General features: G+C 37.5%; 1 protein-coding gene across 7 annotated transcripts in view; it reads right to left on the reverse strand.

Moving 5' to 3' along the window:
* Window positions 1-8,542: 8,542 nt before the first annotated feature.
* Window positions 8,543-26,777, reverse strand: part of LOC114823174 (uncharacterized) — a 31,067-nt gene continuing 12,832 nt past the window's right edge. For 3 of the 7 annotated variants that reach the window (XM_070822283.1, XM_070822284.1, XM_070822285.1), the window contains exons 4-9: window positions 18,315-18,518; window positions 13,344-13,417; window positions 10,815-10,908; window positions 10,181-10,337; window positions 9,759-9,897; window positions 8,543-8,723 (exon numbers count right to left, since the gene is read on the reverse strand). In XM_070822283.1, the coding sequence (XP_070678384.1) occupies window positions 10,825-10,908; window positions 13,344-13,417; window positions 18,315-18,480 (324 nt within the window). In that variant the 5' untranslated portion in view covers window positions 18,481-18,518 and the 3' untranslated portion in view covers window positions 8,543-8,723; window positions 9,759-9,897; window positions 10,181-10,337; window positions 10,815-10,824. The remainder of the gene's footprint in view (window positions 8,724-9,758; window positions 9,898-10,180; window positions 10,338-10,814; window positions 10,909-13,343; window positions 13,418-18,314; window positions 18,519-26,777) is intronic. The other 4 variants (XM_070822287.1, XM_070822286.1, XR_011581252.1 and 1 more) reach the window with 4 other exon arrangements.

A 26,777-nucleotide genomic window follows, 5' to 3' on the forward strand; every position in this document is an offset into this window, starting at 1 on the left:
TTGGGGACGGATGGCTTTGTATAAAAGCCCGGTGGTTGCTGCCTAAATCCTCCTTGTTGTTGGGGTTGTTGAGGATCCCTCCACTTGAAATTTGGATGGTCCCTCCACCCTGGATTGTAGGTGTTTGAGTATGGATCATGGCGTGGTTGATTTTGGCTCCCAAAACCCACGGCATTGGCAGATTCCCAACCCCCATTCTCAATCAATTTAGGGCATTGATCGTTGGCATGTCCTTGCATAGAGCACACACCACACACACTTGGTCCATGAATCTTCATTCCCTCGGCCAACTGAGAAACAATAGAAGTAAGGTTAGCTAATTGGGATTGAATTTCGGGCATAGAACTTACCTCATTCACTTGTGGCCGTGGGGGGTCTCTTTGTCCAACACCTTCGTATTGTTGTGCATTATGTGCTCGGTTGGCAATTAGAACTTTTGCAGCCCCCGGAGTTTTATCCACCAACGCACCTCCCGCCGAGGCATCAAGCATTTGGCGTTCCATGGGAAGGAGTCATTCGTAGAAGTATTGAATGAGTAGCTCCTCCTTCATTTGATGCTGTGGACAAGAAGCAACAAGTGATTTAAAACGTTCATAATAAGAAGGAAACGATTCACCTTGATTTTGTTGGATGTGATGCGAAATAGATAAGCACACAAATTAAACCCTCTTTTTGTCAAATTGTAGTAAAGATGTAAGTAGGGATCGTTCTAAACCGGGGATTAGGAGGGATTGCTAAACACTTGGAAACTGACTTAAGAACATAAAAACAAAGTTTAAAACACTAGACTAGACTCAAAGAATGCAAAACTAAAGGTTAAAACACTTAAACAAACCTAAAACTCAAAACAGCAACCTAATGACTCAAAACTGCCTAAAAACCACTTTCTGGACAGTTTTGAGAACCTAACAAGAACTTGGACGAATTTGAGTGAAAACTTGAATCAAAACACTTAGAAACACAAATCAAAACACTTTATAACTAATCTAAGACTTCAAAGTAAAGGGGGATTTGTTTTGGACGAAAATTGAAAACAAAACAGAAACTTAAAACTAAACAGATTGTAAAACGTTTTTGGATGGAAAGGATGGATAAAATGCTAGTTAGGAGGTTCTTCTCCACACATGTCACACTTGCAAACAAAACGATTTTCAATTGTTCTTCCAATAAATTATGAATACTCAACGCCCCAAATTAACCGTGAATTGCACTAATTAACCCTCAGTTTTTCCACGAGTTATTGAGTTGGATGATTGCATACGACAACCCAAAGCATTCCCTACAAGTTCCCTACATGAATTGCATAATAGAGATACAAGCAAGAATCATTAAGTTCTATGAAAAACATAAGCATTGACGAAGCATTTGTTACTATGAATTGCATGAAACTTATGCCAAGAATTCATTCAACGCGATCGTTTTCAAGCGACCTTCACTACTTGTGATTATAAGATTGTAACTATTAGGTGAAACTCCCTCATAATCTAGCATCATATTCATGCATGAAAACTAAGCGTGCACTCTCAATCAACATACACAAATAAGTTATCAATCAAGTAGATGAACGAATTGAATCCACAACTTATGAAATAACAACTGAATGTAATCAAATCATATTGCAAGCATGTACATGGTTTCGAATCACCCTCTAACTAAGAGGGGTTTAGTTCCTCATACTCGCAAAGCAAAGATACATAAATTTAGAAATTAAAACCCAAAGAAAGAAAACACCTAGAAGGCTCCAACTTGGCAGCAAGATCATCAATGATTTCCCTTTCCTCCTTGCTGCGGCAGAGAAGTTTAGAACAGGTTTTGGGTGGTATTTAGGGTGTAGAATGGATGGGGAATGGTAGGGAAAGGTTTAGGGTTGATGGGGATACGGCTAGGGATGATTTTTGGGCAGAATTTTGGGACTTTGGTGATGGGAAGGTGCGGCAGAATGCAAGGGCAGATTTCTGGCGTGAATGATTGTGTAGGAGAGGTGGTGTATGGAGATGGAGAATGGTGGCTGGAGTAGAGGGATGGCTGCGGCAAGGTGTATGGGTGTGGCTGGAATGGATGAAGGCTGCGGCAAGGTGTGGGAATAGGGTTTAGACGATTTCTGATTTGTAGAATGGGAGATCCTCGGCCAAAGGAGTAAAACACATATATATAGGCACCTAAAACCTCTAATGAAATCAGATTGAAACAATGGGCTAGGGTTAAGGTTTGTAAAATAGGGCTTCTAGGATGGAAAGGTGCGGCATGGGCTTAGGGTAAATAATCAGATTTTCGCATGTGAACAAGGCCTAGGTGCGGCTGGTTAAGTGGCTAGGGTTAGGGTTTAGGTGCGACATAGGTCCAAGAAGTAAGGATGGGTCATCCAAAAGCCCAAAGCCGAGAATAGAAACTCACGAAAATGGAAACCTCCAAGAATAGAAACTTCCAACTTTAGAAACTTTGGTTGCCAATTCCAATTTAGGAAAGATCAACCCAAAATGGAAACTTTTAGGCTTAGCTTTCCTACTTCAAGTAGGAAACCTCAAATCTTCAACTCTTCAATTCCATCCCAACCTTGTGTTCCAAGCATGTCCTTTTCAATCCAAGCTCATATTTTGCTCCAAAAGCTCCAACTTGCATCATTTCATGTAATATGTCCTTTAAACCTGAAAACACATGAAAGTAGCTTAAAAGACTACTTTAACGAAGAAAACATAACAAAGATGCATAAGAACTAGCTAACTAAGGCGCATAAATATGCTCCTATCAGGATGCCACTAATCCGTTTCCTCAAGAGAAAGCTCTTTTCATACTATCCCAAGATGTAACCGTTCCGGGTGCTAACTCGTAAAGCCAATCCTTTGCCTTTTCCAAAAGTGAGAATGGAAAAGCCTTCATCATCAGAATGTTCCCGTCGACATTTATGGGTGTCATGCTCGAACAAACAACCTCGAACTCCTTGAGATGCTTGTTGGGATCTTCCATGGAAAGCCCATGGTATTTCGGAATGTGGTGCAACAAGCTTGACTTCAGCTCGAATTCATCGGTCTTGCCTTGGGCAGCCGCGGGGTATTGAATACATAATGGTGCGGCATTGGTCAACCCCGAGGCCGAAAGCTCTTTAATGGTCCGATTGTCCGCTGCCATAACTTCTTCTTCCACTTCTTCAAACTCAGATTCGGCCTCTGAACTTGAACTAGGTTCACTAGGTTCGGGATGCTTCCTCTTTCTTCTCAAATCACGTTCAAAATCGTCATTGAAATCCAAGATGTGTGCATGCACAGTTTGAGAACTGATAGGAGCATATTTATGCGCCTTAGTTAGCTAGTTCTTATGCATTTTCATTATGTTTTCTTCGTTAAAGTAGTCTTTTAAGCTACTTTCATGTGTTTTCAGGTTTAAAGGACATATTACATGAAATGATGCAATTTGGAGCTTTTGGAGCAAAAAGTGAGCTTGGATTGAAAAGGACATGCTTGGAACACAAGGTTGGGATGAAATGGACGAGTTGAAGGTCAAAGGGAGCTTAAGAAATGAAGAAATGAAAGTGAAGAACAAAGAATTCAGAATTAGAACCCGAAGTTTCTAAAGTTGGAAGTTTCTATTCTTGGAGGTTTCCATTTGTGAGAGTTTCTATTCTTGGCTTTGGGCTTCTAGATGACCCATCCTTACATTCTTGGACATTGCCGCACCATAGGCCCATCTCTAAACCCTAACCCTAGCCGCACTTTAGGCCTTATTCCCACTAAAAATCTGATTGTTTTAACCTAATTTCTGGTGGATTTGGGCTTCTAGAAACCCTAATCTGATTACCCTAGGGTTTTGGATGCCTATATATACTCATTATAACCCCTAGATCAGATCACCACCTCTCATACACAATCATTCACGCCAGAAATCTGCCCTTGCATTCTGCCGCACCTTCCCATCACCAAAGTCCCAAAATTCTGCCCAAAAATCATCCCTAGCCGTACCCCCATCAACCCTAAACCTTTCCCTACCATTCCCCATCCATTCTACACCCTAAATACCACCCAAAACCTGTTCTAAACTTCTCTGCCGCAGCAAGGAGGAAAGGGAAATCATTGATGATCTTGCTGCCAAGTTGGAGTCTTCTAGGTGTTTTCTTTCTTTGGGTTTTAATTTCTAAATTTATGTATCTTTGCTTTGCGAGTATGAGGAACTAAACCCCTCTTAGTTAGGGGGTGATTCGAAACCATGTACATGCTTGCAATATGATTTGATTACATTCAGTTGTTATTTCATAAGTTGTGGATTCAATTCGTTCATCTATTTGATTGATAACTTATTTGTGTATGTTGATTGAGAGTGCACGCTTAGTTTTCATGCATGAATATGATGCTAGATTATGAGGGAGTTTCACCTAATAGTTACAATCTTATAATCACAAGTAGTGAAGGTCGCTTGAAAACGATCGCGTTGAATGAATTCTTGGCATAAGTTTCATGCAATTCATAGTAACGAATGCTTCGTCAATGCTTATGTTTTTCATAGAACTTAATGATTCTTGCTTGTATCTCTATTATGCAATTCATGTAGGGAACTCGTAGGGAATGCTTTGGGTTGTCGTATGCAATCATCCAACTCAATAACTCGTGGAAAAACTGAGGGTTAATTAGTGCAATTCACGGTTAATTTGGGGCGTTGAGTATTCATAATTTATTGGAAGAACAACTGAAAATCGTTTTGTTTGCAAGTGTGACATGTGTGGAGAAGAACCTCCTAACTAGCCTTTTATCCATCCTTTTCATCCAAAAACGTTTTACAATCTGTTTTGTTTTAAAGTTTCTGTTTTGTTTTCAATTTTCGTCCAAAACAAGTCCCCCTTTATTTTGAAGTCTTAGATTAGTTAGAATATGTTTTGATTTGTGTTTCTAAGTGTTTTGATTCAAGTCTTCACCCAATTTCGTCCAAGTTCTTGTTAGGTTCTCAAAACTGCCCAGAAAGTGGTTTTAGGCAGTTTTGAGTCATTAGGTTGCTGTTTGAGTTTTGTGTTTGTTCAAGTGTTTTAAACTTTAGTTTTGCATTCTTTGAGTCTAGTTTAGTGTTTTAAACTTTGTTTTTATGTTTTTAAGTCAGTTTTCAAGTGTTTAGCAATCCCTCCTAATCCCCGGTCTAGAACGATCCCTACTTACATCTTTACTACAATTTGACAAAAAGAGGGTTTAATTTGTGTGCTTATCTATTTCGCATCAAGAACTCCGCGTCATGCACTAGTACCTAAACCAAGAAAACAAAACAAAATAGGAAAACTAGGTAAATTATACTAAAGACACACGGCAAAACACAAGGGATTAGCAATTTTGCTAATCTCCGGCAACGGCGCCAAAATTTGATGTGAAAATTAACTTGACACACAAATTAAACCCTATGGATGACAATTGTAGTATATGAGCAAATAGGGATCGTTCTAAACCGGGGATTAACTAGGGATGCTAATCAATGTGAAACTGACTCAAGAACATAAAAACATAATGTAGAACACTAAACTAGACTCAATTAATGCAAAACTAGAGTTTAAAACACTTAAATCAACCAAAAACTCAAAACAGCAACTAAAAGACTCAAAACTGCCTTAAAACCACTTTCTGGGCAGTTTTGAGTACCTAACACTAATTTGGACGAAATTGGACTATAACTTGACTCAAGACACTTAAAAACACAACTAAATTGATTTCTAACTAATCTAACACTTTAAAATAAATGGGGGATTGATTTTGACGAACTTAAAACTTTAAAACTTAAACTTTGAAAACAAACTTAAAGCAAAACAGATTGTGATGAAATAGAATGATGAGAAACTAGTTAGAGGGTTCCTTATCCGCACATGAACATATGCATACAACTCGATCTCCAATTACTCTTTCAACAAACCATGAATGACAATGCCCCAAATTAACTAGATTGCACCAATTAATTCTCAGATTTCCCTAGATTCATTGAATTGAATGGAATACGCATTACAACCAAATTATTCTTATCAAGGACCCTAACTATGGAATACGCATGATAGAGACACATATCAAAGATCATTAAGTTCAATGGAAATCATAAGCATTGACGAGGCATTCATAACTATGGGATACGCATGTTACTCTTGCCTAGGATTTACTTAACGCAATCGTGACTAGGGACTTTTACTACTTATGAATATAAGTTAATAACGATTAGGTGAAATTCCCTTATACTCTAGCATCAAGTTTAGACATGCAAATTAAGTGTCGACCCTCAACCCACATACATAAACAAGTTATCAATCAAATAGATAAGTAAACCACATTCACGATTTATGAAATCATAATTGGAAGAAATCAAGTCATATAAAACATATGATCATGGCTTCAAATTCGCCTCTAACTAAAAAGAAATTAGTTCCACATGTCTAACATAATTGAAAAGCAATTTAAATTAAACATGAAAACAAAAACAAGAGAAGAAAAAACTCTTAAAACTCCCAAAGATGCAGATGGCTTGCGCACAAGGCCCTCATTCATCAACGGAATGCACGACAAGGCTCTCCTTCTTCTCCAAAAGGTGCGGCAGAGATGTGTATGGATGTAGGATGGGATTTTGTGATGTAGAATGGTGATTAGGGTTGCGGCAAGGTGTGTTTGAATGGTGTGAAGGGGTGGTGACGAATTTAGGCTTAAAACACATATATATAGGCACCACAAACCCTAAAGAAATCAGGTTAGACAATGGGCTAGGGTTTAGGTGCGGCTAGGGTTAGAGATGGGCCTTCTAGAATGCCTTGCAAGGCAAGGAAATAGGTGTTCTAGAAGGCTAGGTGCGGCTGATTAGTGGGCTAGGGTTAGGGTTTGTAGATAGGGCTTCTAGAAAGCCCAAAACCAAGAATAGAAACTCTCGAAAATGGAAACCTCTAAGAATAGAAACTTCCAACTTTAGAAACTTTGGTTGCCAATTCCGACTTCTTTGTTCTTCACTTTCATTTCTTCATTTCTTAAGCTCCTTTGACCTTCAAACTCGTCCATTCCTTGTGCTTCATAAGCATACACTCCATTCCAGCTCAATTTTGCTCTCAAATGCTCCAAATTGCATCATTTTATGTAATATGCTCTTAAAACCTGAAAACACATGAAACTAACTTAAAAGACTACTTTAAACTAAGAAAACATAACTAAAATGCATAAGAACTAGCTAACTAAGGCGCATAAATATGCTCCTATCACCCATCCAATTCATTAACTTAAGGAGAACTTGAAGGTTAATTTAAGCGTATCTAATTAACTTGGGGTGTTGAGTTTCATAATTTATTGGAAGAACAACTGAAAATCGTTTTGTTTGCAAGTGTGTCATGTGTGGAGAAGAACCTCCTAACTAGCCTTTTATCCATCCTTTTCATCCGAAACGTTTTACAATCTGTTTTGTTTTAAAGTTTCTGTTTTGTTTTCAATTTTCGTCCAAAACTAATCCCCCTTTATTTTGAAGTCTTAGATTAGTTAGAAAGTGTTTTGATTTGTGTTTTTAAGTGTTTTGAGTCAAGTTATAACATATATTCGTCCAAATTTGTGTTAGTACTCAAAACTGCCCAGATTGTGCTTCTAAGGCAGTTTTGAGTGTTTATTTGCTGTTTTGGTTCCTTTGCTTTGTTTTGGTGTTTTAACTTTTAATTTTACATTCTTTGAGTCTAGTTTAGTGTTTTAAACTTTGTTTTTACATTATTGAGTTAGTTTTCAAGAGTTTAGCAATCCCTCCTAATCCCCGGTTTAGAACGATCCCTACTTACATCTTTACTACAATTTGACAAAAGAGGGTTTAATTTGTGTGTTTAGTTATTTTACGCATCAACCTTGCCCGGAGTTCGTAAAAATCAACGTGGGACGCCAGTAGGGTGGCGACAACGACATCTGGTTTTGCAGGTGTGGTGGCACGAGATTCGAATGGAAGGTTCCTGGCAGCTTGCAAATACAACATCAAGGCTCCATGTGCGGCAATGGTTGAGGCATTGGTTATTCTACATGGATGTGAGTTGGGTATCTCCTTAGGATGGACTTCAATTATCATTGAGTCCGACTTGTCAGAATTAATTTCTTGCCTTAGAAATACGCTAACAAAAATGGGAGTCTTTCCAAGACTATCGCTGGTCTAGGATCCCAAGATCAGCCAATATGGCGGAGCTGACCAATTGGCGTCGCATCGATGTAGGGAGATGTGCGACTTCATTTGGATCAATCGACCTCCATCCTCCCTTGCTCATGTCCTATGTAATGATGGGCTACCTTGCCCCCCTTAGGTCTTATTTTGGTAGCGTATAGGTGACGTTGTTAGTATTAGATGCGGCGTCGAGTATTCTTGTACCTCCTTACACTACTCGATTTTATTTGGTTTAAGTTGTTTGCTTGCCTCTGTGCAGGTTTTCTCTGTAATTTCGTCATCTTTACCCTGGTAATGAAGTATCCAGTTCACCAAAAAACATATATATATATATTATTGGTGCAGCTGCTCGACCACGTGGCACCAACAGTGTTTTAGTTCTTTACAAGCAACTTAGCCCGCGCGATGCCGCGGGTCTAAAACCATGTTAAACGTATAAAATATATTTACTTCTATATCAAAACATATTTACATCTTTATAATCAATTAAAAAAACAAAAGATACATGTTTGTACAATATATTACAACACTGAGGCTCATGTCTTTAGTTCTAGTGATTCATACTTCCTCAGCAAATCAACCATTTGTTCTTTACCAATGTCCAAGGCCTGTTATGGAGAAGGCAAATGGAGTATAAATGTCAATGGGGCTACCAACACGTAACTTAAATTTAGTTAAGAAAGTATAATAAATTTAAAAGCAAGAAATTAGAAGATAGCTAAATCATGTAGAAAGTCATAATAATAATCATAATTTAGACGAAACACATGAAACTGGAGTGGTCTTAAGCATTTATATCGAATTTAAAATAGAAGAAAATTCAATTAGGCTAGAATGGAAAATTTTAAGCTTTTAACATAATAAATTCACCAGCACATACTACTCATTCGATATGTGGTATGACATAACTCTAAAACTTATCCAAGTTTACACAATCCTACTTGGCACTCGTCAGTTTTCACCTATTACAAATGCAGAGCAGCACTACATTCCAAAGCTAATTTCAATAGCAAATACTACTCTCCAATGATTTTTCCGATCAAAGGAAAAGAAGTCTCCAATGATTAGGTGATGTGACTCAATTGACAAAGTCAAGCAGAGATCGCTACCTACCTATTCCAAAGCTAAAATTTCAAGCGAAAATCTATATAATGATTTGGTGAGATGATTCAAATGTGAGAACCAAGCAAAGAGCACTGAAAAATAAACCTCAGTAATCAAGCAACAAATTCATAAACCAAGGGATGCAGCTCTTAGGATGTACTCGGTTATCTTTTAGAATACATGACCTCCTACCTAAAGCTTATAATGTTATATCACCAACAGTCAAAGATAAGAACCAAAATAAGCACCATAATCCAAAACACATGATTTTATCAAGCAAAGAGAGGGAAACAATTTCACCATAACAAAATCAAAGGAACCAAGTTTCAGCCAACAACCAATCAAAATAACACCGCACAAACACCAAAAGTAGCACCAATTCCACACAAAAATGTAAACTTGTATGGAAATTACTACGACTTGAACAAAATTCAAGCTACCCATCAACAACTAACAGAAATACCAATGTTTCCAACAGAGAAAAAAAAATACTGCAAATAAAAAATCCAACATATTGTATAGAAAGATAGCAACTTTACCTCCTCGAAGAACAATAATTGAAATTTCAACACTTGGATTTGTTGGGTGGTAGCAGTGGATTCAACTCAATATTCGACTGTTCATTCTTAGCTTTTCATGTCATTGTTAAGTCCTCTTTATCTTAATAAAGTTTATTTCCTGAAAAAAAAAAAAAGATTTTTAGTAATGGATTAAAACTAACATGTAATATAGAACTTCTGTGTTTCACTTTTTTATTGGTTCAAGGCTCGAGAAAGTATTTCATGAGCTGCAAAAAAAAAATAAAAAATGAATATAGTTGTTCTATATCATCCTATTGAAACCATTAAAATAGTTTTTACATTATGTGAAGCAAATTATATGAAAGTAAAATTCAATTGAAATGTCAATTAACGGAATATCTAAATTGTTCACATATTAAATCATGATATAAGCGGATGACCTTTTTACCACAACTTGATCCACACTGTTAGCAACTGAAACAATTTGATTCTTTATAAACAAAAGGAAAAGGAAAAGAGAAAGACAATCAGCATCTGAAATCAAACAATCAGAAACTTAATATGTGTTTTCCCCCTCCTCTTGACTTTCAACTCCCCCTGCATATTTTAAAAAAAATTACAGATTAAATTAAATAAAAACAATTAAATAAAATTAATCACAAATTTCTTTTGAGTAATCATCAAAGTCGAGAGTGTATATAGGTGAATTATGGACAATTTACTATGGCTTAGTCAAGTAAGGACCAATTGTAAAAAGTAACATGAAGTCAAAGTGTAATGAAAAAAAAAAGAAGATGAAATAAACATGGTAATATTATCACAAAAACAGCAGCAAGAGACCTTAATTAATTAAGGTGGCATATTTTAGTGACCAAAGGAAAGCTAACAATTAACAAAGCATGGATTTATTTGAGAAAAAAACACAGGATGCAATAGCATTATCTCTTTCCAAAAGAATATAAAAATACTACCAGGGATTCAAAAATATTAGTTAACGCAAACAAACAGCAACAAAAGCCATTAGACATAAGATAAAGTACCAAAAACTTAATCCAAGAAAAAACAATCATTTACCTCTACAGCTTTAACCATGTGACGGGGGAACTTCCTCTTTCCCATTTAAATGGTGGATTGAATACCAAACATGCTTCTTTCCAAAGAGAAGTGCCTGATGAAGATGAAAAAAAAATATAATTCAGATTACATCAAAAGAAGTAATAAAGTGGATAAGAATGGCAAAGCATGAAAATTGAACACGATGAATTATTGACACGGTTAAATTTTCTATCTTCAACTCTCCGACTAATTTGATATAGCACAACAATTAACCGTTTGAAAGAATTGTGTAAAACATTATTGATTTTATGAATTTGGTAGACATAAAATATCTCTTTGCTTCAGTAGTTGAAAAGAGAAATGGAGAAAGCGTGAATGTGTATATAAAAAGTTGAACCTTATGGGAGACGAAAAAATAACTTTACAGCTAGCAAACTGATAGGAGCATATTTATGCGACTTAATTAGCTTGTTTCCTTGCATTTACGTTGCTAGTACTTGGTAATTTTAGTATTTTAAGCTATTTTCGTGCAATTTCAGGTTCTAAGGACAAAGTATGCAAAAAGATGCATTGTGGAGCCTTTTGGAGCAGTTTTGGGCATGAATTGAATAGCTTATGCTTGGAGTAATATTGATTGACGAAATTGAAGGCCTAAAGGATGTTAGAAGTCAGTTTGGAAGCTTAGAAGACACAATTTCAGCACCTCCTACAAAGGTGGCACCTTGTCCCCTTTGTGTTTCCTCCTTGTCTCCTCTTGTGCAACAATTTCCCTTGCCATGTTTCCCTAATTTCTGAACCAAAAACACCTTTCCCTTTCTCCCTTGTCCCTTACCGCACCATACATCCTCTTTCCCTTTTAATTTCTGACCTTAAGTACCTTTCCTATATTGTGCCACATCTTTGTTACCTATTTCTCTTTAATTTCTGATTCTTTCTTACCTATTTCTGACCCAAAATTACATTCCCTTTTGTTTCAATTCTTGCTGCACAAGGGGAGAGGATTCTTACCTATTTTGTGCCTCAAAACACATTCCTAAATCTGTCCTACACTCTCTTCCGAATTTCCTTTCCTATTCTCTTTAATTTCTGCACCTTTCTTGCCTATTTCCCATTGATTTATGATTCCAAATTTAATAAATTCGTAGCCCTTCCTTTCCCTATAAATAAGACCCATTTCTGACCATTCTAAGCACTCCACCCTTCACCATAACCAACCTATATCCATCCACAACAATTCATTCACTCCCATTCACGAAGAAACCATCCAACCTCCCTTTGCCGTGCCCATTCTTCACGAATCTCCATAACTTCTGACCCTAAACACAATCCATACAGTCACCCACTTGTGTGTTACAGCAAGAAGGAAGAAGGAAGGATCCTTGGATGTCCGAGCTTCATTGTTGGTGCATTCTAGGTGTAATTCGTTTTATGATTTCAATGTGTAATTTCTTTCCCTTTCGTTTTGCTATGAACATGAGTGGCTAAAACCCCTATTGGTTAGGGGTGATTTCAAAGCCATGACTATGTGTGCAATTTGATTTGATAAATTTCAGTTATGAATTCTTGAATCGTGAATACAATTGGCTTAACTATTTGATTAATAACTTATTTGTGTTTGTTAATTAGGGGTCGACACTTAATTGGCATGCATAAATCTGATGCTAGAGTATAAGGATGTTTCACATAATCGTTACAAACTTATATTCAAATGTAGTGAAGGTTGCTAGTCACAATCGTGTTAAGTTCAATTCCTAGCATGAGTGACATGATGTCATAGTTGCAAGTGCTTTGTCATTGCTTATGGTTTTCATTGAACGTAATGATCTTTGATCGTATCTCTATTATGATGTCATGTAGGGGACCTTTGAAGAATGCTTTGGGTTGTCGAATGATGCCATCCAATCCAATAATACAAGGGAAATTTGAGAGTTAGCTAGTGATGTCACGGTTAATTTGGGGCAATGTCGTTCATAATTCTATGAAGGAATAACTGGAAATCGAGTCGTTTGAATACGTGTCATGTGTGGAGAAAGAGCCTCTAACTAATCCATCATCCATTTAAACTTCCAATTCGTCTTACAATCTGTTTTAATTACAAAGTTTTTGTTTTGTTTTCAATTTCGTCAAAACCAATCTCTCCTTTATTTTGAAGGCCTAGATTAGTTAGAAAGTGTTTTGGTTTGTGTTTTTAAATGTTTGGATACAAGTTATAACCCAATTTCGTTCAGATTTGTGTTAGAGTTCAAAACTGCCCAGAAAGTGTTTTTAAGGCAGTTTTGAGTCTTTTGGTTGCTATTTTGAGTCTTTTGGTTTGTTTTAGTGTTTTAAATTTTAGTTTTGCATTCTTTGAGTCTAATTTAGTGTTTTAAACTTTGTTTTTACGTTTTTAAGTCAGTTTTCAAGTGTTTAGCAATCCCTCCTAATCCCCGGTTTAGAACGATCCCTACTTACATACTTTGCTACAATTGGTAAAAAGAGGGTTTAATTTGTGTGCTTATATATTTCGCATCACAAACTATTAGAAATCCTATTTTCAAACTCACTTACATTATCAACAATGCCAACCTTTGCCTCCTCTCTCCCTTTGTGTTGGGATGTATAATTTTGTCTTAAATAAAACCCTGTAAGAAAGGGAAAGTAGAAGAAAGTTTAGGGAAGTTAAAATGAAAGATACAATATGGACAAAACATAACTATTAGTAATAATAACCAATTTAATCAAACATAAATAAAATGGTATGGTATAGTTTTATTCTTTTTTCATACAGTTCTGAGGTTCGAGTCTTATGAAATGGCGAGTTTGATACAAATTATTAATGATGGAATGGCTAGTTTTATTCTCTTTCATAAAAATCACATTCAAAACTAAAATTCAATACCAAAAACTGATAAGCTCATATTTATATATATTTTACATAAAATTCACTTGTCTTTTCTTAGTTAGTTCCTTATATTTTTGAGCTATTTACTATGTTTTTGTGTTTTGTGTGATTTATCAAGCAAAGAAAATAAAAGTAGCACAAGTGAGATATTAAGTAAGAAATTCGTCAAAACTGCCTGTGCAGATTCGCTGACTTTGGAAGCATGTTACGAACAGCTCAGAATGAATGAGAAAATGAGCCTTATATGCTTGGAAAGCTACGAATGTCTACTTTCTGGAGCAATTCACAGATTGTTAATATCATGTTTCTAGAAGAAGTTATGGGCATTGTAACACTGAAGGGTTCAGAAAAGAGCTAAGCAGATTTGGCTAATAAAATTAGAAAGTAAAGGCACTTGTTTGGTGTTTTGTTTTGTCATCAACACTCAGCAGCAAATGGGGTTATGATTGCACTCATTTGGCTTTGGAGCAAGTGGAAATGCACAGCTAGAAAGAGAAGGCATGGCACATGCAAAAGAGAAACATGAACAACTACACACATGCAAACTACACAACATGGAGGGCTTGGCATGGGCAGAAAATGGGTGGATTGTTGGCTGAAATAATGAAGAACATGTGTGTGCAAATGCAAAGGAAACACACACACATGGGCTAAGGAAAGACACACACATGGGCAAAAAATGGGTTGATTTGTGGCTGAAATGATGGAGGTCATGTGTGTGCAAATGTAAAGGGAAACATGGACATCACACACCCATACAAACTGCACTTGCAAGGAATTGAAGTGGTCCTCTCCTTAGCCTATAAATACATCCACCATTTCCCTTCCTAAGAACAATCTTGATCCATAAAAAAAGAGCTACATTCACAAACACAAATACCATCTTCATCCATTCATTCCCACATATCCATACACATCCTAGACATTTGTGCTACAACAAGGTGGTGAAAACAAAGGTCCTTGGCGTTTCAAGCTTGGAAGATTTGAGCGTTTTAGGTGTACTTCATTCTTTCTTTTAATGTCTACTTTGTTATTTTCTGATTTTGTTGCAACTATGAGTGGCTAAACCCCTATTTAGTTAGGGGGTATTTCAAAACCATGACTATATTTGCAATATGAATTGATTACTTTTAGTTGTGATTTCATAAATTGTGAATGCAATTTACTTAAACTGTTTGATTCAAAACTTATTCTTGTATGTTAATTGAGGGTCAACACTTAGTTGGCATGCATGAATTTGATGCTAAAATATAAGAGAGTTTCACCTAATCGTTATGAACTTATATTCACAAGTAGTGAAGGTTGCTAGTCACAATCGCGTTAAGTAAATTCTTGGCATAAGTTTCATGCAATTCATAGTTACAAGTGCCTCGTCAATGCTTATGATTTTCATAGAACTTAATGATCTTTGCTCGTATCTCTATTATGCAATTCATGTAGGGAACTTGTGAGGAATAATTTGGGTTGTCGCATGCAATCATCCAATTCAATGAAAATAAGAAAATCTGAGGGTTAATTAGTGCAATTCACAGTTAATCTGGGGCATTGAGATTTATGGTTTATCGAAAGAACAACTGAACATCAATTTGTATGCAAGTGTGTCATGTGTGGAGAATGACTCTCTAGCTAGCCCATCAACCATCCAATTTACCAAATTTGTGCAACTTTCTGTTTGAGTTTTTAGTTTACTTGTTTTGCTTCAAATTAGATAAAAACAAAACCCCCTTTTACTTTCTTGTTTCAAAGTGTTAAATTCCTGTTTTGTTTGTGTTTTTGAGTGTTTTGATTCAAGTCAAAACACTAAATTCGTCCAAAGTTGTTTTAGAGTCCAAATCTGCCCAATTTGTGTTTTTAGGCAGTTTTGAGTGTTATTAAGTTGTTTTGAGTTCTTTGAGTTTGTTTTGAATTCTTTGAGTCTAGTTTAGTGTTTTTAACTTTCTTTATATATTTTTAAGTCAGTTTAGAGGTTATTAGCAAGCCCTCCTAATCCCCGGTTTAGAATGATCCCTACTTGCATTTACACTACAATTTGACAACAAAAGGGTTTAATTTGTGTGTTAAGTTAATTTTCGCATCAAATTTTTGGCGCCGTTGCCGGGGATTAGCAATTTTGCTAATCCCTTGTTATTTCTTTTTGTTTATTTTCATGTGTTTTTGTTCCTAGTTAATGACTTTACTTGTTTTCTTGTTTTAGGTGGTTTATGACTCGAAGTTCTCAACCTATTCATAAGCACATCCGTGACTTTGACGACGATTTTGAACGAACTTTGAGACGAGCAAGGAATCAACAAGAACCCCAACCATCTCAATATGCACCAGATATTGGAGAAGACAAAGTGGAAAAGCAAGAGGAGCCCACGACATAAGTTGTAGAGGAAGATCCCAACATGGCAGCAGACAATCGAACAATCATGGAGCTTTCTGCTTCATGATTGGACAATGTCGCTCCCCTATGCATCCAATACCCCATGGCTGCCCTAGGGAAGATGGACGAGTTCGAATTGAAATCAAGTTTGTTGCATCACATTCCTAAGTTCCACGGGATGTCCATGGAAGATCCTAATAAACACTTGAAGGAGTTTGAGGTTGTTTGCTCGAGCATGACCCCTGTGAACGTTGATGGGAGCATTCTAAAATGAAGGCTTTTCCATTTTCTCTCTTAGAAAAGGCTAAAGATTGGTTGTATGAGCTAGCCCCCGGAACTATCACATCATGGGAGAGTATGAAACGGGCATTTTTGGAGAAGTTTTTCCCAACCTCTCGAGTCATTTTACTACGTAAAAGGATTAGTGGCATTCAGCAAAACCAAGGTGAATCATTTCCCACTTACTATGAGCGTTTTAAAACCCTTGTTGCTTCATGTCCACAACACCAGATGAAAGAGGAGCTTCTTCTTCAATATTTCTACGAAGTGCTTCTACCAATTGAACGCCAAATGCTAGACGCCTCAGCGGGAGGAGCTTTGGTGGACAAAACACCCATGGCTGCCAAGACTTTAATTGCTAACCGAGCATTGAATGCTCAACAATATAAAGGCGTTGGTCAAAGGGACACCCCACGACAACATGTGAATGAGGTAAGTTTCACATCAGACATTCAATTGCAATTAGCTAATCTTACTTCCATTGTGTCTCAGATGGCCGAAGAAATGAGGATGAAAGAACCAAATGTATGTGGTGTGTGTTCTATCCAAGGACATGCCTCTGAAAAGTGCCCGCAATTGATTGAAAATGGTGGATGGGAAAGTGCCAATGCAATTGGATTTCAAGGCCAAAACCAGCCAAGGAATGATCTATATTCTAATACGTACAATCCAGGTTGGAGAGACCATCCAAATTTCAGGTGGAGGGAGCCCCAACAACCCCAACAACAAGGAGGCTTTAGGCAGCAACCTCCGGGCTTCTATACCAAGCAATACACACCAACACAAGTCCCACAACAACCTGCCCAAAATACCTCAGGTACATCTTTAGATAATGAGACACTTCTTAAGTTACTCACCAATTTGTCTCAGGGGCAAGAAAATGAAGCCAAAGCAATGCAAAACTAAGAAAAAAGGGTGCACCAAATGGAGAAGCAAATTGGGCAGATTGCGGAGTTTGTAGGACAATTCAGAGAGCAAGGTAAGTTGCCTAATTCAACCGTTGTCAACCCGAAAGGAGGATTCGAATCTGCAAAAGCCATAAGTTTGCAAAGTGGAAAACAAGTTGAATCTGATCCCTAACCGTCCAATTCACACGTTCCAATGAGGTTGAAGAGTTGATAATTGAAGAGGAGGAGCAAAGCACCCCAACAGAAAGGGTGGAAACACCTTTGCCGCAGGCCCCAAAAGCTCCTAAACCATCCAATTCGGCCAACAAAGGTAAGGAAGTTCCAATTTTGATTAATTCTAATGTTGTTCCTCCAAATGTACCCTTTCCTCGTAGGTTTATGCAATCAAAGAAGGAGGAGGCTGAAAATGATATTTTGGAAACGTTTAGAAAAGTTCAAGTTAATATACCACTTTTGGATGCAATTAAGCAAGTTCCAAGGTATGCCAAGTTTTTAAAAGAACTTTGCACAACTAGGAAGAGAATTTCGAGCAAGGAAGTTGTCAAGGTAAGTGAAAATGTCTCAGCTGTTTTACAACATAAATTGCCCACTAAATGCAAGGATCCGGGAAGTTTTACCATTCCTTGTGTAATTGGTAATACTCGTTTTGAATCGGGCATGTTAGACTTAGGTGCATCTAAAAATATCATGCCTTATTCAATCTATGCACTTAGGCGAATTAAAAAATGATGGTGTGATTATACAATTGGCCGATCGTTCTAATGCCTATCCAAAGGGAGTTTTGGAAGATGTTTTAGTGCAGGTCAATCACTTAATCTTTCCGGCGGATTTCTACGTGCTTGAAATGGACGAGTCGGACCACTCCCCTACATTGCCCATCCTCCTTGGACGGCCATTCATGAAAACGGCTAAAACCAAGATTGATGTAGCCAAAGGATCAGTAACTATGGCATTTGGTGGTGATATGATTAGCTTTAATATTCCTGAATCTGTTGAGAATACTAATGATGTTCGTTTTTGTTGTGCCATAGATGTGATTGAAAATATAGGGCAGAAACGTTCAACACTAATAAAAAAGAAAGTACCTCGAACCACCATCAAGGAGGAAATTGGAGTGAACAACAAGGAGTGCACAACCACACCTTTCAAAACCCCAATTCTGACCGAGAGCAATCCTTGTGCATTTGTTGATAGTGCTGCCACTTCATTGCGGCACATTGGTACGTCACCTAACCCAATTTCTATTCCCATTTCAACTAATAGGTTGTTACCTTCTATGGTGCAGGTACCTAATCGAATGCAAGGTAGTAGGGAAGGTTACATCGATTGTTGGAAGCAACACACCAAAATCAGGAAGGATGATGCGAAATATATAAGCACACAAATTAAACCCTCTTTTTATCAATTGTAGTATGGAATGTAAGTAGGGATCGTTCTAGGCCGAGGATTATGAGGGATTGCTAAATCACTTAAAACAGACTCAAAAACATAAAAACAAAGTTTAAAACACTAAACTAGACTCAAAGAATGCAAAACTAAACTCTAAAACACCAAAATAAACCAAAAGACTCAAAACAACAAATAAACACTCCAAACTGCCTTAAAAACACTTACTGGGCAGTTTTGAGCACCTAACACTAATTTGGACGAAATTAGACTATACTTTGACTCAAGACACTTAAAACACACAAACTAAATTGATTTCTAACTAATCTAACACTTTAAAATAAATGGGGAATTGATTTTGACGAAAATTAAGACAAAACAGAAACCAAGCAAACCAAACAGATTGTAAAACGAAATTAATAAAACTGAATGGATGGAAAGCTAGCTAAGGGGTTCTTCTCCACACATGTCACACTTGCATACAAAACGATTTCTAATTGCAATTCAATAAACCCTGAATACTCAACACTCCAAGTTAATTAGGTCCGCTTAAATTAACTTTCAGATTTCCCTTATGTCAATGAATTGGACGGAAAAAGCGCATCGCAATCAAATTATTCCTCAAAAGTTCTTTACATGAAAGCGCATGATAAAGATACAATCAAAGATCATTACGTTCAATGGAAATCATAAGTATTGATGAGGCACTCGTAACTATGAAAGCGCATGAAACTTATGCCAAGAATTTACTTAATGCAATTGTGATCAACAACCTTTACTACTTGTGAATATAAGTTCATAACGATTAGGTGAAATTCCCTTATATCCTAGCATCAAACTTATGCATGAAAATTAAGCGTGCACTCTCAACCAACATACACAAATCAGTTTTAATTCTTGTAGATAAGCAAATTGAATTCACAACTTATGAAACGCAATTAGAAGTAATCAAATCATATAGCAAGCATAAACATGGTTTCGAATCCCCCCTAGCCAAGGGGGGGTTTAGTTCCTCATACGCACAAAACAAAGAGTATAGAAATTAAACATTGAAATCAAAGGAAAGGAAACACCTAAAACTTCCAGCAACTCAGACTTGAATGGCATGAACATTCCAAGGCTTCTCCTCCTCCTCCTTCTTGCTGCGGCAAAGGGTCTAGGGACAGATTTAGGGACTTAGGTATATGGATGAATGGGTATGGAATAAGGTAGTAGTGTTTAGGATGGAGGGGAAGTTGCGGCAATGGTGTTTAGGGTTAGAAAATATGGAGAATGGATGGGGATGGCTGCGGCAGATTTAGAACTAGGGTTTCTGGCGTGTAGAATGAATATGGGAGGTGGTCAATTCGGCCAAGGGGGTTTATGAGTATATATAGGCATTTAAAACCCTAGATAAATCAGATATGGACTTGAATAACCCAAATCCACAAGGAAAAAGGCCTAGAAATCAGAATTAAAAGGGGAAAAGGTCCACAAGGTGCGGCAGGTATGGATACGGTGATATAGGGCTTCTAGAAAGCCTTGCAAGGCAAGGAAAACAAGTTCTAGAAAGGGGATAGGTGCGGCAGATTTAGGGAATGTGGTTAGGGCTTCCAGAAACCCAAAACCAAGAGGAAATAGGCCCTAACCCACGGCAAGGATGAGGAAATATTCTAAAACCCTTCTTTGTGTCTTCCAACACTTAGGAACCTTCTAATGCTGCTGAAACTCAAGGCCATTTTGGTTTAGGAAAGATCAACCCAAAGTAGAAACTTTTAGGCTTAACTTTCCTACTTCAAGTAGGAAACCTTGTTTGAGTAGGAATCTTCATTCTTCTAGGAATCCATCTTCAACTAGGAATCCCTCGTTGATTAGGAATCCTTTTTCAATTAGGACTCCTTCATTGATTAGGAATCCTTCTTCAATTAGGACTCATTCTTGGACTAGGAATCCTCAAATTTTCAAATCTTCAATTTCGTCCAAACCTTTTGTTCCAAGCATGTGCTCTTCACTCTAAGCTCACTTTTGCTCCAAAAAGCTCCAAATTGCATATTTTTATGTAATATACCCTTAAAACCTGAAAACACATGAAACTAGCTTAAAAGGCTACTTAAACTAAGAAAACATAACGAAAATGCATAAAAACTAGCTAACTAAGGTGCATAAATATGCTCCTATCAAAGGACTACTATCCCGTTCCGTACAAGGATTCAATGTGTGAGCACTTTGATAGGAGCATATTTATGCGCCTTAGTTAGCTAGTTCTTATGCATTTTCGTTATGTTTTCTTCGTTAAAGTAGTCTTTTGAGCTACTTTCATGTGTTTTCAGGCTTAAAGGGCATATGACATAAAAGGATGCAAATTGGAGCCTTTTGGAGCAAAATGGAGCTTAGATTGGAAAGTACATGCTTGGAGCACAAGGAATGGACGAGTTTAAAGGTCATAGGAGCTTAAGAAATGAATAAATGAAAGTGAAGTGTAAGAATTCAGAATTAGAAACCAAAGTTTCTAAAGTTGGAAGTTTCTATTCTTGGAGGTTTCCATTTGTGAGAGTTTCTATTCTTGGCTTTGAGCTTCTAGATGACCTATCCTCCTTACCTTCTTGGACAATGCCGCACCATAAGCCCAATCCCTTTCAGATTTGGACCCTTTGCCGCACCTAAACCCTAGCCCATTGCCTAATCTGATCTCCCTAATCTTTGCCTCACCTAGGGTTCTAGAATACTTGATTTCCTTGCCTTGCAAGGCATTCTAGAAGCCTTAACCCTAGCCCACTAAACCAGCCGAACCCTAGGCCTTTTCCCATACAAAATCTGATTGTTTTAACCTATTTTCTGTTGGATTTGGGTTTCTAGAAACCCTAATCTGATTGCTAGGGTTTTTAAGTGCCTATATATACTCATTTAAAGCTTTTGGCCGAACCTACCACCTCCCATATCAACTATTCACTCCAGAAATTTACCCTAAGCCTTGGCCGCAACCACCAACATCATTCTCCCTAGTTTTAAGTCATTGCCGCAGCCTTCCACCCCCAAACTCCCATATTTCAGACTTCTACAACCCTAGCCGCACCTTTCCACCACCATTACCACCTCGTGCAGCCACCATTGAAGGAGAAAGAAGTAGTGCCGTGCAGTCCAAAGGAGGGAGAAACCTTGCACATGCAATCTGCCATTAGTGGAGTGTTTGGAGTTCTTTCTTCTCTTGTTTCTGTTTTCATGTTTATGTGGAACTAATTTCTTTTTAGTTAGAGGCGAATTTGAAGCCATGGACATATGTTGGTTATGATTTGATTTACTCCAGTTATGAATTCATGAACTTTATATGTGGTTTACTTTTCTGTTTTGATTAAGAACTTGTTTATGTATGTGGGTTGAGGGTCGACACTTAATTTGCATGCCTAAACTTGATGCTAGGATATAAGGGAATTTCACCTAATCGTTATGAACTTATATTCATGAGTAGTAAAGATCGCTAGTCACGATTGTGTTTAAGTAAACCCTAGGTTGGATTAACATGCGTATTCCATAGTTATGAATGCCTAGTCGATGTTTTTGATTTCCGTTGAACTTAATGATCTTTGTTGAATGTCTCTATCATGCGTATTCCATAGTTAGGGGCTTTGATGAGGAATAATTTGGTTGTAATGCGTATCCCATTCAATCCAATGAATCTAGGGAAATCTGAAAGTTAATTTAAGCGAACCTAATTAACTTGAAGCATTGTCATTCATTGTTTGTTGAAGTCATAACTGGGAATCAAATTATATGCATATGTTCATGTGTGAATAAGGAACCCTCTAACTAGTTTCTCATCATTCTATTTCATCACAATCTGTTTTGCTTTACATTTGTTTTCAAGGTTAAGTTTTAAAGTTTTAATTTCGTCCAAATCAATCCCCCATTTATTTTAAAGTGTTAGATTAGTTAGAAATCAATTTAGTTTGTGTTTTTAAGTGTCTTGAGTCAAGTTTTAGTCCAATTTCGTCCAAATTAGTGTTAGGTACTCAAAACTGCCCAGAAAGTGGTTTTGAGGCAGTTTTGAGTCTTTTAGTTGCTGTTTTGAGTTTTTGGTTTGTTTAGGTGTTTTAAACTCTAGTTTTGCATTAATTGAGTCTAGTTTAGTGTTCTACATTATGTTTTTATGTTCTTGAGTCAGTTTCACATTGATTAGCATCCCTAGTTAATCCCCGGTCTAGAACGATCCCTATTTGCTCATATACTACAATTGTCATCCATAGGGTTTAATTTGTGTGTCAAGTTAATTTTCACATCACACTTTGAGGAGCATGTCGTGGAGAATGTACCCGTCCATGCCGTGGGCCCTGTACAAGCTTAAATGGAGGTATCGTTCGGCTGGAAGACATTAAAGCGAGCGCTTCTTGGGAGGCAACTTATGTATTCAAATAAGGAAGATTTTTGAATTGCTCCACAATCAGTTTTGCGTTTCTACAAACCTTCCCTTGTCTGTAGTTTTATTTTGCCATGATTGTCATTTTTATTTGTTGCTTGTTTAATTGTTTTTGGTGTGGGTTTATTTTTGAAACACTGACAGTTATGCAAGGTATTTTTACATTCATAAAAAAAAAATGAACATTAAGCAAATAAATAGAAGAGGGAGCCTTCACAAAGGCTGCTTAGGAGAAGTCTCAGTAGTCGGCGGAGCCCTAGAAGGAGGAGGCATCAGAGGTTGATCATTTGGAGCTTCATTACACGTTACAGCCCCAGAAGACGAAGGCAAATGTTGTTGGAACAACCCCACAAATCTCTGATGATCAAGTAAAATCTGACCATCAGATTCCTGCATCTGGTCAATTTTCCTCTTCATGTTTATGGCATAGTTGTGTGCGAGCTTATGCAACTATTTATTCTCATGCTTGAGCCCTCTAATCTCCTGTTTGAGACTCATCACTTCAGCCGCCAATGATTCAACTTGACAGGTTCGAGCAAATAGGCGTTGGGCCATATTGGACACAGAACCGGCACACTGCACACTGAGAGCCAGAGAATCCTTAACAGCTAGCTCATCAGACCGTTTGGAAAGCAGTCTGTTATCTTTAGGAGTGACAAGGTTCCGGGCCACCACCGCAGCAGTCATGTCATTCTTCATCACCGAATCCCCAACGGTAAGAGGACCGGTAGGGGATATGAAGGATGGGCGCCATATATTGTCTGGAGAAGGCATGGCAGCCTCTTCACCAAGGTTCAAGTTAAAACGACGGTCGGAAGGGCCAGACATTTTCAAAGGTGTTGAAGAAAGAAGAGGTCGGACAAGTCAAGATATTAGAAGTGCAAGAAGGGAGTTTATACAAGCGCAAATTCAAGTGTGCTTTGAAATGAATTGCGTGCTTCCATAAAAATCAACACTCAACGGGATTTCAGATATCGAAGAGGCGAGCTCAGAATTCAAAGAGGCCAATTCAAAAATCGAAGAGGCGCTAGCTTTCTCAAAAGTTAGGCTTGCCCAAAAACCACGGGCCATCCTCTGTTCTAGATTTGTCCGCACTCGTCACATGCAACCTCTGCACTCGACGGAGCTCAGAACTCGAAGAGGCAAGCTCAAAACTCGAAGAGGCAAGCTCAAAAATCAGAGAGCCATCTGCTTTTCCAGACGTGTTAGTATCTCTCACATGCATGCTCAGCTTTGCGAAAATCACATGCAGTTTGTCGAAGCGCCGATTCCAGATATCGAAGAGGCATCTGCTTTATCCAGACGTGTCAACATCTGTCATATGCACGCTCAGCTTTACTGAAATCACGAGCACTCTGTCGAATATTTCTGGTGAAGTAGAAAGCACGTGAAGTTTACTGTTCAATCATCCAACGGTTGCCGACAAGAGTGAAAAAATAGTACCGGTTATTATTTCCTATAAATGTCGGCCTTCACCCTCCATAGCAAGGCAGACATACATAACATTCCGTCATCTCCGAGAATGTCTTCCCAACAAAGCCTCTCGAGTCACTCAGTGTTCCTTATTCCTTGGGGTACCTTTGCAAACAACTAATCCAAAGCAAAAGTATTTCATATCATGAAGGTTGAAAGCAAGAGTATCTCATATCATGCTTTCTCCCTGTCCTTCTCCTTGTCGTTGTTTTCATTTGCAGGACAAGGAGAAAGAGAGCAATCAGCCAGCACTTGGTATCAATCTTCCGATCTGGAATCGACTGCCTGGAACCCCTTCCTGATTGCTTACCTAGCCCTGCTCTCGAGTACTCATCTTCAACATCTTATGCTTCCTCTTCGTCTACCACATCTGCCTGGGGAACAGATAAGGGAAGTGAAAATGATACCTCGAAGCATGTGGAGACAAGGTACTAATTCATCCTCAACTAGGGACAAGGAGAAAGAAAGCAAGAGGTGGGCACTTGGAAAGATTGAAGAAAGAAATAGACCAACACCTCTACCTCGTGCCTGCCCGCCGTGCAGAAGAAACAAGCAGAGAAAAATGCAGACTGCACAACCAAATCAACCCAGCAGAAGGAGTCTGATTTGAAACCAAGGAACTCTCATATTCCTCGCTCAGAATTCCAAACCAGTTCGAGATCAAAGCTGTGGAAAGATAACAAGATCATCTATCTCCAAAACCAGATTTGCGTTCTTAAACTCTACTCTGTCTAATTTTTACTTTGCCATACTTGTCATGTTTATTCGTTGTTTGTTTGTGTGAGTTTATGCTTGAAACATTGAAGACAATGCTTGATTTAAGTGTGGGGGGGGGGGGGTAACCATTGTTTTGCATGAAATTCTTTGCATGAAATTCGTAGGAGTTTATCACCCATTACTTCTAGTGTTGTTCCTTGCTGTTTTAAGTGTTTTTAAGCTGTTTTGGAGTGTTTCAGTGTGTTTTGACATAAAAATCCGAAAATCTCATAAAAATTTGAAAAATTGTTTTGAAAAACCTAAAAATAGTTGTTTTTGTATATTTATTTGTGTCTTAGGGTACCTTCCAACACAATGATGAGGATTTGATTTACTCTTTGGTGTATGCTTGGTTGTGGTTATAATTTATGAATTCACATGCAATCATAAAGGAAAAATCAGTTTTGTAACATGCTTGAAAGAAGGAACTCAAATGTACGCTACAACCTTGTGAGACTTGAGCCTAAACGTTTATTTGGAGAGTTAATAATCTGTGCATCATTGTTTTCTAAAGTCGTTGCATGATCTCATTATTCTTTGCTTGGTTGCTACTTAGAAGGCATTTCATCAGTTAGTTCCAAATGCTAGAACTCATGCCTATTTCATTCAAAGCATGTTATTGATTTGCATAATACATATTCAAGATGAAGTTGTGTAGTGACCACCACAGCCAAATTGTCGTGCCCTATTTCATTATGTGTTTAAGTTTAACCCCATTGAGCCTTGTGTAGCCTATGTTCTTTGTTAACCCACAATATCCTCACCTAGCCTAGATTAGGACCATCCATACCCTTGTTCTTGAAGCATAGTAAAACATAATTTAGAAGGAATTTCTTTTGTTGAACTTTTGAAAAAAAACAAGTGTGGGGGAAGTGATTCTTGTGTGTGTGTGTGTGCCAAAGTCCTTAATAAGGCACGGGTAGAAAAGAAAAAGGAAAAAAAAAACATTCGTGGAAAATAGAATGAAAAAAAGAAAAGTTGTGAAAAAGAGCCCTAAGTGTTGCATGAATCTTTCCTTTGTATTTAAAAGTTGATTCTGCATTCTAAAGTGAATTCCAAAGTGTCTATTTCATTGCTTTGTGATCGGATCATATTTACATATATTTTTACTTCAAATTCACTCGTCTTTTCTTAGTTAGTTTCTTATATTTTCGAGCTATTTACGTTATTTTCGTGTTTATAGGATTTGTTATGCAAAGAAAATAAAAATGGCACAAATTAGTTTTAAATAGTAAACAGAAAATTGTGGAACACGGGTGGACCACGAGAAAAATAATGGAGAGCATAAAATATATATATATATATATATATATATATATATATATAATATATATACATTTATAATATATAGATATATATATATAAATATAATATATAAATATAATATATATATTTATATTTATAATGGGATGTTGAAATGGAATAGGGTTGGTGAGCACTGACGGGGAGAAAAGCTGCTTAGTGCAGCGGAAAAGAAAAATAAATAAAACGCTGCCTGCGCAGCACAAAAGGGGGAAACCAAGAGCTCTGGCTGCTCTTGGCA

Source organism: Malus domestica, chromosome 05 (assembly GCF_042453785.1).
Source record: "Malus domestica chromosome 05, GDT2T_hap1".
In the NCBI taxonomy this organism is placed as follows: Eukaryota; Viridiplantae; Streptophyta; class Magnoliopsida; order Rosales; family Rosaceae; genus Malus; species Malus domestica.